At 48.1% G+C, this 14,142-nt stretch overlaps 1 protein-coding gene across 1 annotated transcript; it reads left to right on the top strand.

Moving 5' to 3' along the window:
• Positions 1-11,635: 11,635 nt before the first annotated feature.
• LOC136460895 (proline-rich receptor-like protein kinase PERK14) lies at positions 11,636-12,244 on the top strand. Its single transcript, XM_066460428.1, has one exon. It carries the CDS (start codon positions 11,636-11,638, stop codon positions 12,242-12,244), a length of 609 nt encoding a protein of 202 aa, XP_066316525.1.
• The last annotated feature ends 1,898 nt before the right edge of the window (positions 12,245-14,142 follow it).

Raw genomic sequence — 14,142 nt, 5'->3', positions numbered from 1 at the left:
GATCTTTCTTGAGCTTTTCATTGTCATTCTTGGGCTTGACAAACTCATCATAATCATCGGCCTCAACCACTTGCTTGTCCTTGCTACTAGAATTTTGCTCAATGCTCTCAATGATCAAATCATCATATGATGTAGCTATATCAATCTTAACAACATTGTTAGTAGCATCATGTGGCTCATTGGATAGAAATTCTTGAGCAATGACAAGATTATCATAATTAATCTTAAGAGTAGTATATTCTTCTTTTAGCTTGTTGTGGCTAGTGATGAGCTCATTGTGTATCCTCTCAAGTTTATCATGTTTATCTTTAAGCTCTTTCTTAGAAGATTTGAGCTCCTTGAGTTTGGATGATATAGCATCATTTGCTTCTCTAAGCTCAACACTAGCCTTTTCGGCTATATCACATTTTGCTAAAAGAGAATCATTCTTAGCTTCTAGCTTGTCATTCTTAGCTCTAGTCTTTCTAATGATCCTAGTATATTTGTTTAGCAATTTGACAAGTTCATCATATAAAGGTGATTCAAATTCATCATCATCACTATCACTATCATAATCATCATTGTTAGCATGATCATCACTACTACTATCATCATCATTTGATACCTTTCGTTCACCCTTGGCCATAAGGCATAGGTGTGTAGAGGATGATAGCGGTGGTGTTGGTGAAGATGATGAGTCAATCACAATGGCGGCCACCTTCTCATTATCACTATCATCATCGGATGAGCAACTTGATGAATCAATGTCTGTGAGCCAATCACCGATGATGTATGCCTTTTCACTTTTCTTCTTCTTGCCATCTCTCTTCTTGTATGACTTGTTTTTCTTTTTCTCATCTTCTTCTTCATTGCTTGAGTCATCTTTCTTACCCTTATACTTGTTCCTGTACTTGTCTTTTTTGGGCTTTGTGCATTAATGTGCTAGATGACTAAGTTCTCCACAATTGTAGCAATCTATCTCTGAGATTGGCTTCCTTCTATAGCTTGTGAAGAACTTCTTCTTCTTGCCATCGAACTTGATGCCACTCTTGTTAAGCTTCTTTAGCATCTTGATGGTTCTTTTCACCATGAGAGCAAGGCTTGCATCATCAACTTCATCATCACTTGAGCTCTCATATTCAAATCTTGCTTTGCCCTTCTCTTGGCTAGCCTTGAAAGCCAAGTCTTTGTCTTTCTTCTTGTTAGAGGATGAGCCATCTTGAGGTGTGATGTTCATGTACATCTCATGAGCATTGATCTTTCCCAAGATTTGTGTCGGTGTAGCGGTAGAAAGATCACCTTGATGAAGCACGGTCACAATATACCTATATTTGTCAATGGGGAGGACACTCAAGATCTTTCTTACAACATCGGATGGTTGCATTTGAGTGAGTCCAAGCCCATTGACTTCCTCTACAAGAACATTCAAGCGTGAGTACATTTCATTAGCACATTATTTAGGAAGCATCTCAAAAGAGTTAAGCTTTTTCATGACAAGATGATAGCGTTCCTCATGCTCACTCTTTGTCCCCTCATGGAGCGCACAAACGTCTAACCATAGTGCATGGGCATCTTTGTGGTTCCTCACCCAGTTGAACACATCTTTGCAAAGGCCTCTAAAGATGGTGTTTCGAGCCTTTGCATTCCATTTTTGTAATTCACCTCATCGCCTTGTAGGTGTCTAGCATCCCAAGGTTTTGGAAAGCCTTGTGAGGCGGCTCTAAGTATTCCAACATCTAGAGTTTCTAGATACGCCTCCATACATATTTTCTAATATGGAAAATCATCCCCCTCAAAGATAGGAGGAGGTCCATCCCCGTGAGACATCTTTTACTAGGCGGTTAAGCCTAAATACGTGAGTACGAGACTCCGATACCAAATGAAAGGATCAAGATACCCAAAAGGGGGGTGAATTGGGTTAATTCTAAATTTCTTTGCAATAATTAAGTCCTACGGTTAGCCCAATTAACCCCTTGTGCCTAGAAAGTGTTTCTATTGATCTATCGCACAAAAGTTTAGCAACCTATGTTTTAATCCTACTGTAGCATGGTAATTCTATGAATGTAAATGACAAGAATTGAATTGTTCAAAGTGAATGCTCAAAGTAAAGAGAGAAGGATGAACGCGGCGATATTTTGCCGAGGTATCGGAGAGTCGCCACTCCCCACTAGTCCTCGTTGGAGCACCCGCGCAAGGGTCTAGCTCCCCCTTGATCCGCGCAAGGATCAAGTGCTCTCTACGGGTTGATTCTTTGACACTCCGTCACGGTGAATCACCCACAACCGCTCACAACTTGAGTTGGGCCATCCACAAGCTCCGCCGGATGATCACCAGCTCCTAATCACCACCAAGCCGTCTAGGTGATGACGATCACCAAGAGTAACAAGCACGAACTCTCACTTGACCACGACAAGCCTAATGAGAAGGGTGGATGCACACTTTGCTACTCTTGATCTCACTAATGAGGGCTCTCTTTGAGATTCTCAAATCTCAATCACCTCACTAGGACCTTGCTCTTCTTGGCACTCTCAAAAGAGTTTCTCAGCTGTTGGAATGAGCAAAAGTATCCCCTCACATGAATGGAGGAAGTATTTATAACCTTGGTTGAAAAATGAACCGTTATGTGCCTCTACGGGGTGACCAGACACTCCGCTCATGTTGACCGGACGCTCCGGTCAGTTCTCCTCGAACTCCAGTGTTTAAGTTGTGACCGGATGCATCTGGTCACGATTTTCCCTCTCTGGAACCTTACTGGAGTCGACCGGACGCTGGGACCCAGCATCCGGTCACTCACCTCTTCAGCGTTCGGTCGCACCAGATGAAATCACCTTGGTCAAATGAACTGACCGAACTCAGTGCCAGCGTCCGGTCACACCAGAACCAGCGTCCGATCAGTATTTGACTCTCCATTCACTTCCAACTCTCGATCATACGTGAATGAAGTTTGCTCCAATGGATCTAAGGGCTTTTTAGGAGCTACCTAGCGCTAGTTTTAGCAAGTGTGCACCACACCTAACCCACTAGACTCTCCTAGGTCAAGCTACCCGTCCATACCCCCTTAATAGTACGGCCAAAGGAAAAACAAAGTCATAAACTACTCTAAGTGTCACTTCAACTCCAATCGACACTTAGAACTAGTTCATCCTTAACCTTGTCGTCCATCCTTTGAAAACTAAAACGATTTCCATCGTAGGGGCATGACCACCACGATAGCCCAATCGATCTCCATTACCGTGACCTAACTTAATTGCCTCTGCAAAACACACGTTAGTCACAGTAATCACGTATTGTCATTATTCACCGAAACCCAACTAGGGGCCTAGATGCTTTCAAGCTATAGTCTTGCCAAACCTTTATATGTTGATATTATAATGGTACTTGTACAAAGTCATTGATGTCACGTGACATCAATGCTTACATTATGGATCTGCCCCTACCTCCGTCGCCGACTTCGAGCCGATGCCACACATGTGCCGCCTCGTCATGGTCAACTACGAGCTCCGTCGGGACCGCATGACCCGCGCTGGCCATCGAGATCGTTGGGAGCTCCGCCGGGACCGCACGCCACCTCCACTAAGACCCACATGAGATCTGCCGGCCTCCAGCGCAAGCTCTGTCAGATCTTGCGTCTGAGACCGGGTGCGAGCTCTGTCGGCCTGGCATGACCCGCGCGCGAGCTCCGTTGGCCGCATGCCTTGCCCACGCTGCCCCCTCCGTCGGCGTTTTTCACAGTGAGGAACCGCATCCCCTCCCTTGGCCGCACCTAGGAGGAAGAAGCACGGGAGGAAGAGAAAGAAAGAGAGGATAAAGAGTTGACGTGTGGGGCCCAATTAGAAGTGAAATAGAGATGGAGGCGGAGTTGTACTAAACACTTCAACGGGTATCAGATCCAGTGGTAGAGCTGTTGCACGGTGAATCCCGTCCAGATTGGTTGGCTTAATCTAACACCGGGAATTAGTTGTCCATGCAATGATCTCGCTATATTTGCACGGAAGCCAGTTGACCGAAAACTTGTTGTACAGACGTTAACGTTGGCAGAACAAAGTCACATGGACCTGTTTTTAAATTCCGGTCAAACAATATCGAGCTGTTGATATATAGACCGAAATTGTAGCTAGCCTAAAATATTTACAGTCAAAGCCAATAAAAACTTGAAGATATCGCACTTTGCAGTTGTAGGTTCTCTGATAGTATTAGTTAACGCTTGCTTCATCCGATGAGGAAGATTTAGGCCGTCATGATGAAGATCACAAGCTCGATCTTGCATGCTAATCAAACCGGCCGCCCTGTAGAGCAGTGAGTGTCATAACAAGAACGCGCCATGCTGCCACTCTAGACTAACCTATAGGAAAGTCGTATGCATCACCTACACTATCTATCTATGGCCACGAAATCGTGGTTCGTTTTTTGTGATTCTCCTGTCAACCTCTTGGCGAAAATTGCGGCATCAAGTTTCTTACGGAGGCAGATACGACAAATAGGCTCTAAATCAGATGTTATACGCATGTCTGTACGACTAGTTGCAAATGATATTGGAGATGAGTTCAAGTTGGACGTGAGGACATTGTTTAGGGAAACCTCATGGTCCTAACTCACCAGGACGTGAGGACATTGTTTAGAGTATGTATGCCTACAGCTCGACAGCGAATCACGTTGATTCCCAAGATATAGGAGTGCTAGCATACATGTGGCCTAACAAAACCCTGACGGAGATTTCGATCTGTATCTGCAGTGAATCGGAGTGATTCACGAGGCATTATATGTGGTCCACAGCTTTTAGGCCTTGTTTAGATCACCTCCAAATTTCAAGTTTTTTCACTCTCTCTCCATCACATCAATTTTTAGCCGCTTGCATGGAGCATTAAATGTAGGTAAAAAAATAACTAATTGCACAGTTTAGTTCGAAATCACGAGATGAATCTTTTGAGCTTAGTTGGTCCACGATTGGACAATATTTACCAAATAAGACGAAAGTGCTACTATTCATCGGTTTGAAATTTTTTGCAATCTAAACATGGCCTTAATCCCTCAGATCTCGAGTCAAAGTCCCCGCAAGTTGCCAAACAACAGCCTTGAGATTTGGAGTGGCAGTAGCCGACGACCCACTGCAGGGAGGTACTGTAGCATATTGCTATATCAAAATGGAATAGATTAGTGCAACCTGACAACTAAGCAGCACATAGTCTTCTCTTAAAAAATGAGGCAGAGAGAAGGTCCCTCTCATTTCTCCCCCTATGTATAAGCACACGAGTACCTGTCCGTAAGCAACTGTGAAGATCCCACTCAACCCAACCTACCTTTCCTAGTTTCCTTGAGAGAAAGCCCCCCCTGACCCTGAATAGCCATGACGAAGAAGGCGACGGCGAGCCACGAGAAGAATAGCCGGCGGGGCATTGGTCGAATGCTGAAGGAGCAGAAGTCGAGGCTGTACATCATTCGACGATGCGTCGTGATGCTTCTCTGCCATCGCGACTGATTGACACAATCAATTGGAATCTTGTTCTCGTCAGAGAATCCAATTTTTGCTCTGGTTTCTAGTTCCAGAATTTAGATTAGCAATTATTTGGTGTGATCATTTTTTTTAGGAAGCTTCGATGTATATGATGTTGGTTGTCATTTTATCTGCCTTTTCTCTTCACCATTTAACTCATGTATTTTTTTTTGGAACCTTCTTGGTCCACTCTGAAATTCCTGTTGTAAAATTACATTTGTCATAAATGCAGTATATAGATAGTGTCCATCTGAACTTATCTTGCACACTGTAAGAATGCCGAAGATTCAAGGATATGAATCTCATGGTAATCCAAGAGATCTCTAGTTGTCTGGACTTCCTCACAGTTTTAGTTCACGCTGAAAACTGATCATACCGGTTCCCTACTAATACTAGGATTTTAGATACCGATCATTTATTACGTTCAATTCTATGGTCAATTTGATTGCCAAACTGAATTTGTAATTCTCTTTTCTCTTAAGGGCACGTTCAACCCACAGACAGGGGTCGTCTCCATGGACCTCGAATCCAACGTAAAGACAGCTAAAAAGACAGGTCGTACAATGGGCTGTCCGTTTTACTCTACGCACTTTTTAATGCTACGCATGTGGCCTAGATGAATTGTGAACACTATTTTGTACACCATTGTGTTGCTAATTGATAAAAATGAATTAAGCTTAAATAAGATGAACATTATTATAATTTTTTAAATCATCAATATATCATATTATATATAATTGAAACATCTTTGTCTAATTTTTTTCTTTAGCGCAGGCAACTGCTACAGGAATCATTAGTTACCTTCTTCAAGAACTCATCAGTGTTGGCAATGGAGTCTACGCTTATTCTTGCTACTGAATTAAGAACGTATTCTTGCCATAGAGGTCCTAGTGCTCGGGCTAGAGGCCGAGCTCGCCGCGATGTCAGTGTCCACCGGCATTGGCGAGGTTGCGTCCAGCCTCGGGATCGTCGGGCTTCGCATCTCCGGCAGGGGTGGCGGCGGCACGACGACGGCGCTAAGGATCGTCGGGCTTTGGCATCTCCGGCAGTGGGCGGCGACGGCGGCAGCGCAAGGAAGGTGCTGGATCTCGCGAGCACCAAAACTAGAGCACGGTCACTGTCTACCAAAGAAATCCCGCGAGCACCAAACTAGAGCACGCGAGCGCCTGCACGGTATCCGAGCGTAGGATCGACTCGTGGAAACGAAGCTGTACAACGCTGCTGCTCTCGTCAATTCCACCTAGGAGCAGGAGCCCTTGCCGTCGTCTCACGAGGCGACGGGGCGAGCGTCTCTGAGCGAAGCTGAGGACTGTTTTGCATAATTCGCGTCTTGGAGATGGGCGTTGTACGTGCCCTAATGAAACATGTGCTAAGACACGTTCACGAAAAAAAGACAATCTGAATTTGATAAGTGTCAATCTCTCCACGACGTGCGAGGGATCGGAAATCTCAACACCATGTGTTGACGTGCAGATGCACCATGCACACGCACGGGAACGGCGGGTCGCGTCGCGTCAGGAGCAGAGAGGCCTAGCCGACGCACTAGCACACGACCAAAGCATGGAAGCACGAGCAGGATGCTGGCGGTGGCACAAGCTGACAAGCACTGGTCAGGCCATCCCATTAGTATTTGATATAAACAGACTTGATACAATGGCAACTTACGCCGTGATTTGCGGATCTCTCCCCAAGGGCGATTCTGAGGCGAACCCGATCCCAACTCCGTTCTAGCTCGCCGCTCCGGCGATCTAGACTGCTCCGCCGCTGGCCATCCCGGCTACGGCGTCCACGCCCCGCCCACCGACACCCAGTCGGTGGCGGCCACCTGCATATCGACGGTTAGCCGGTCCTGGCGCCGTCAACCACAAATTGCAAAACCCTTCCCCACTAGGGTCCTAGCGTGCCGCTTAGGTCATAGTGTTTGGGATCGTGATTGTGTCTGCACGCCATTGTCTGTAGATCACTAGTGTTTTCCTGTTCCAGACCTGATTGCATCGATGGCATCGGCTGGAAGTGGAGGGGAGAGAAGCCAGGGGGCGAGTTGATGGCGGCGATGGATCCAAATCGCATCGCTACTGGAGACCGGCTCTCTGTCCAGTGCGAAGTGGATTGTCGAGTGGTTTTTTTTCCGGACACTCGACAGAGAGCTTCTTCGTCGAGTGCGGAAAAGAAAACACTCGCAAAAAAAAACACTTGCAAAGAGCTTCTTTGTCGAGTGTTTTTTTTACACTCGACAAAGAAGCTTGTTTGTCGAGTGTTTTTTTTTACACTCGGCGAAGAGCTTCTTTGTCGAGTGTTTTTTTGACACTCGGCAAAGAAGCTTCTTTGCCGAGTGTTTTTTTTATACTCGGCAAAGAAGCTCTTTGCCGAGTGTTTTTTTTGACACTAGGCAAAGAAAATTTCAAAGCACATTTTGAAGTAGTAAATTAATTCAAATAAAAAAGTTTTCAACTACAAAGTTGTATAACTCATCAAGATGTACAATATTTGTTTTGGTCTTTTCTTCATATAACAAAGTGAAAGTAAAATTATTCACAAATCTAACATATCTCTCTTGTAGTTTATAAAACTACAAGAAAGATATATAAGATTTGTAAACAATGTTAGAACGACCATGTCAGATGAATAGATGATCAAACAACCAAAATAAACTTTGTAGATCTCGAAAAGTTATGAAACTTTGTAATTGGCAACTTTTTTATTTGAAATAATCTTGTCATGCAAAACTGCGTTTGAATTTCAAAATTTTAAAATTCAAACTTTTCAAACGACCTCGGATGGAAAAACAACTAAAATAAACTTTGTAGATCTTAAAAAGTTATGAAACATTGTAGTTGGCAACTTTTTGATTTGAAACCATCTTGTCATGCAAAACTACGTTTGAATTTCTTTGGCCCGCGTAACGATGTTCGGCCACGTCCTTCTTTGCCGAGTGCCTGCTGTTAGGCACTCGACAAAGATTTTTTTTTTGGAAAATACTTTGCCGAGTGCCCCTGACACGGCGCTCGGCAAAGATTCAATATTTTTTTTTGAAATGTCTTTGCCGAGTGCCCACTGATTCAGCACTCGACAAAGAGAGGAATTAAAAAAAAAATTATTTACGAGGCGGTCATTTATATCGTGTCCGTCTCAGTAAATCAACCGAGCCCGCTAAAAAATTTCACCCGCACTCGTGCCTGACAGCTACTGCAGCGCCAGTACCCACTACACTCCGTTCTCCGTGCCTAGATGGCAAAACAACTAGCGTCGCACCCAGATTCCCAAAACCGCTATGACGTGGCGTGATTCTAGTGGGCACGCGCTTGGCTGCCACACACGAGCCACACGGATCGCCGCCACACCGCTGCGCCATGGAAAACTGTGTCGTCCTTTCACCCAAAGCGCCCGTGAATCCATCTGTGCTTCTTCACCTGGATCGCTGACGTGGAAGACTAGACATCCCGATCGAAGGCCACACGAATTATCTTGACCGTTCATTTCATTTGTGCTTCTTCACAGATAAGAAATATATCCTTCCCCCTCTCACGTACGCCCCCGTGTACGCCACGCTCTCTCTCTCTCGTGCGCAAACCCGACGGCGACGCTTCTCCCTCCACTCTGGTCGGCCCCAAACACCTCCAGTGCGGCGGCGTCCTCAACCTCCGGCCGGCCCTCCACATCCAGCCTGCCCTAAACACCTCCAGCGTGGCGGCGTCCTCAACCTTCGGCCGACCCCATCCACCTCCAGCGCGGCGGCGCCCTCAACCTCCGGCGGTGCCCTCCACCTCCACCCGGCGGCGGCGCTCAGCCCCTGCAGCGGCTTGCGAGGATGCGACGAGCGGGGGGCCGGCCCCAGCGGTGGTGGCTCGGCCCCAGTGGTGGCTCGTGAGGGCTCAGCGAGTGGAGCCCGGCCCAGGCAGCGGTTCATGAGGGCGCGGCGAGCGGGGGGTCGGTCCCAGTGGTGGCGGCGGCTCGGCCCTAGCGGTGGCTTGCGACGGCGCGGCGAGCGGGGGCTGGCTCCGACAGCGGCCTGCGAGGGCGTGACCCCAACGGCTCTTCTCGGCACCAGCAGATCAGGCGAGCGGCGGCCAGGGGGCACTCGGCAAAGAATTTTTAGAAAAAAACAAAACATCTTTGTCGAGGGCCGGATAGAGGGCACTCGGCAAAGATTTTTTTTAAAAAAAAATAAAAAATCTTTGCTGAGTGTCTGGAGGGTTGGCACTCGGCAAAGCGACCGTCAACGGGGCCGGCGCCGTGACGGTCACTTTTCTTTGCCGAGTGCCCCCGAGGCTCTCGGCAAAGCCTTTATCGAGTGCCCAATAAAAGACACTCAGCAAAGAGGACTTTGCCGATCAATTTTTTGTCGTGTGTTCTTTGTCGAGTGCCGCACTCGACAAAGGCTTTGCCTTGTGCAATTTGGCCTTTGCCGAGTGCCTCAGGCACTCATCAAAGAACCTGAATCCAGTAGTGCATATTGCCGATCTCCTGCGAAAGCTGAACCTCACAGAGGAGGAGGAAGCGATCACGGATTTCAGTGATGACGAGGAGGACAAGACGCCACCGTTGGTGGAATGGGCGGTGGTCGGTAAGATCATATCGCCTTCGGTGGTTCACATCAGCACGATCTGGTCTGCCATGAAGCCGGCGTGGGGTAACCCATACGGCCTGAAATTCTGGGCCATCGGTGTGAAGAGTGACAACATCTTTGTCACGGAGCTGGGCAGCCAGGCGGCCATGGAAAGAATACTAGCAGGTGCGCCATGGATGGTGGGCAGACATGCCGTGGTTTTGAAACCCTATGATGAAAAGTTAAGTGCATCAGAGATCGTTTTTTACAGAATGGTGATTTGGGTACGTATTATCAATCTCCCGTTGGGTTGGATGAACCAACAGAGAGGAAGCCGTGCAATGGGCTTGATTGGGACAGTGATCAAGGTGGACATTGATGCTGATGGGAAGGCCAGCAGGGCTTTCCTTCGAGCACGAGTGGCGATTGAGATTGATAAGCCCCTCAGGAGGGGAGTGATGCTTAGAATGAGCAAATCTGAGGAGCCGAGGTGGTTTGCGATTCAGTATGAGAAGTTGCCATTCTACTGTTTTTTCTATGGGGTTATCGAGCACTCGAAGATTGAGTGTCCATACCCTGTACCTCGTAATGCTGAAGGTAAACTGCCATATGATGTGCAATTGAGGGCACCTGAGGAAAGGAGACAGAGGTTCCAGGGCTTTGCCGAGGCTATGGCGGAGTCCTTTGGGAGTGGCTCTTCCTCAGGCCATCTGCCGTCCAGAATGCCTCGGGGATCTGGGCTCGAGGGGTCATAGTGGGAGGAGGGGGGCTCTCGCCAGTCCTCGTCGGAGTCGAGAGATGTGGAGGATTCACTGGAGGTGCAGTTCCCCTTGAAGGCGCCGGAGCCAGAACCGAGGGACAAGCCGACTGGTGATGGGAAGACTAATCGGAGGCTAGACATGGAGGTGGAGAATGACGCGCGCCAGTTGGCGAGGAAGCGTAAATTGAAGGGCGCAGTGCAGACGCCAGATTTGAACATACCGGCATCTGGCTCCAACGTTATCGTCCCGATTGGGCCGGTGAATTCACAGGTGCACTAGCTGGACGAGGACTCGCAAAGCAGTGAGGGTAGTCTGCAGGGGACTATCAAGAAGCAAAGAAGGGGAAGTAACACTCATAATGCAAGATCGGCGTCGACTGCGAACCGCAGCCCTCGCCGGGCACAATGAAAACACTATGTCTGAACTGCCGGGGTTTGGGGCAACCCGAGGCAGTTCGAGAACTCCATAGCTTATGTGAGCTACATCATCCATATTTGGTCTTCTTATCGAAGACCCGGTTTTTCAGTGATCGTGTTGATGGCTTGGTTCGCACGCTTGGTATGGAGGCGGGCTTTGGAGTAGGGAGCCACGGTCGCGGTGGTGGCATTGCCCTTCTCTGGAGCCAGGAGGTGTTAGTGCAGCTGTAGAGCTATGATTGGATGCATATTGATGTGTCTGTTCGTAAGCAAGCATCAAACTCAGGAGTGTGGCTGGATTTTTTACTATTTAGCCCTTTTTTAAAAGTTTCTCATAAATAGACCCTTGGCGGAAAGAATTCAGGAAATAGACCCTTGGCTCGGCGCCAGAGTGACTGGCGCCGAGCTCGGTGCCACCATCACTGGCGCCGAGCTCCTAGGCATGGGGCAATGGCCTGCCAGGGGGCTCGGCGCCATAGTGACTGGCACCGAGCTCGGAAATATCTACCGGCCTGCGCCTCTTCCTCTTCCTTTCTCGCCCAAGCTTTCCCTGCCCACGCCGTCGCCGCCGCCCTTGCCCGCTCCACCGCCACGCCCGCCGCCGCTGCTCCGACGGCCGAGCCTGTGCCCTTGTCGTGCCACGCCGTCACTGCTGCTCTGGCGGTCGAGCCCACGCCCTCATTGCGTCGCGCCGCCGCCGCCGCTCCCTCGCCTGAGCCCGCACCGCACCGCCGTGCCCTCGCACCGTTGCCCGTGGTTGCGGCAGCGCCTCGCCGCCACGCCCTCTGCCGCCATCCTCGCCTTAGCCTTGCCTTGGTCTCCACCGGCGGCCTCGGCCTCGCTCTGCCTTGCCCCCCTCCACCGTCGGCCTCGCCCCGCCTTGTCGCCGTCCACCGCCGACGTGCCTCCCGCGCCCATCGAGCCGGACTCGCCGCGCGGAGCGTCGGGCACCCCGCGCCCGCCGCACACCACCTCTGTCGTCGGCCGTGCCACCGCAGGCCCGGATCTTCGCCTTGACCTACGCCCGTCGTCCGCCGACCCGGAAAGATAAAAAATATGAATAAGCAATGTACCTATTTAGTTGGTGTTTGTTATTTACTAGTTACTGTGATGACTCAGTTAGTTGATTTAGTGAGATATATATGTAGATAGATAGAAACATAGATATATTGGTAAATAGATATAATTAGATAGCTACTTAGATATATAGTTATATTTGTAGTTAACTACATATGATCTAGCTATTTAGTGAGTACACTATAAATATATACGTAGTTATTATCTTGATTACTTAGTTTGTAGTTAGAAAGTACTTGTTAGGTACTATCTATCGTCTAATTTGGACTAAAGGACATGTGTTTCGTTACGTTTTTGAAATAGATGGACAACCTAGTGGCCATATATCATGGAGGCACGGTTGAAAGCGATCGCTATGGATATGTTGAGTTTCTTGACATGCAAAGCGTGCCTGTGCTATTCAATGATATGCCTTCATTTAGTGAGATGGTTGCAAGGGCTCGGGAGGAGCTGCATTACTTTGGAGATGATGACATTGCAGTTGATGGTGTACTGCACCTAGGTTGTCCTCCGAACATCTTCAGACGAATGATCTCAATTGGTTGTGCGGATCAGTGGGAGAACTATGTGAGATCGGCTATGAAGAGCCAGCTGCAATGTTTGGACGTGATTGTGCGTCGGGTGTTAGTTGATCCAATCCCTCATGGGTTTACCCCAGCAATGGATCATCAGGCACACATCGACCCTCCTGTTCCGGAACCTTACCTGCATGTGCAGATTGCGTCTACAGTTCCTGATGCTCAATCTGCCCCCAATGCGGTATTTGGAGATGGTTGTCATACTCATGTTTTTATGACAGATCCGCCTTATGAGATCCCTTTAACACAGAATCATCCGAGTAAGTGTCTTAACCGCATGGTTTTTGGGAGCTTACCCCGTTCCTTACATCTATTTCTTTCATTCTTTCCTCATTTCTGTATATGGATGTGCCCCATGTTGCTGCGCAAGTGCACTTTGGAGATGGATTCCGTGGCTCTAATAGTGTTGAAATTACGCATGATTCGGAGCCATATGAGATGACTAGGGCTCTTGATTCTGATGATGATCGTCCTATTGAAGAGCTGACAGAGAGTGATGTTGAGATGATGAGACGTATCTTTCCCGACCGCCGTGATCCTAGAGTTCATGAGTTCAGTGATCTTGCTCATTCTGATCAGGCATTTGCAGAAGGACGTGATGATGAGCTCCTAGAAGCTCCTGAGGTCGGTCCTAACATGGTAATTGAGGAGGGGAGGGTGTTCAATGACCTCCCTGCTTTGAAGAGGTGATTGTAGGCTTTTGCAGTGATACAAAAGAGGCCTTATAGGGTATTGCATTCATATGTGGAGCGCCGTTACACAGTTGTGTGTGACAAGGAACGCTGCCCATGGAGGGTTTGTGCAAGGAAGCAACAGGTGACCAGAAAATGAAAGATCACAAAAGTTGTTGGGCCACACAATTGTGCTGGCCATGAGCTAACACTGAGGCATTGGCAGTTAACATCTACACTCATTGCCAAGCGGTTGATGGGAATTTTATAGGGAGAACCCAACATGAAGGTGAGAACAATTATCAGGACCGTTGAGGCGTTGTATGGAGGATATGTGATAACTTATGGTAAAGCATGGAGGGCTAAGCAGCGAGCGTGGAAGATGATATATGGGGACTAGGAGGATGGGTATGAGCAGCTGCCAGTTCTTTTCAATGCAATCAAAGCGGTGAATCCAGGCATGCATTATGAATACATCCCAAAACCTAATGCATGGAAGGATGGAAGACAGATATTTTTTTCGTGCCTTCTGGTGCTTCCCTCAGTGTGTCGAGGCCTTTAGGCACTGTCGTCCCGTCTTCTCCATTGATGGTACGTTCTTGATTGGCAAATACCAGGGCACA

This window comes from Miscanthus floridulus, chromosome 6 (assembly GCF_019320115.1).
Source record: "Miscanthus floridulus cultivar M001 chromosome 6, ASM1932011v1, whole genome shotgun sequence".
Taxonomy (NCBI): Eukaryota; Viridiplantae; Streptophyta; class Magnoliopsida; order Poales; family Poaceae; genus Miscanthus; species Miscanthus floridulus.
This window is presented reverse-complemented; position numbering and strand designations above follow the sequence as displayed.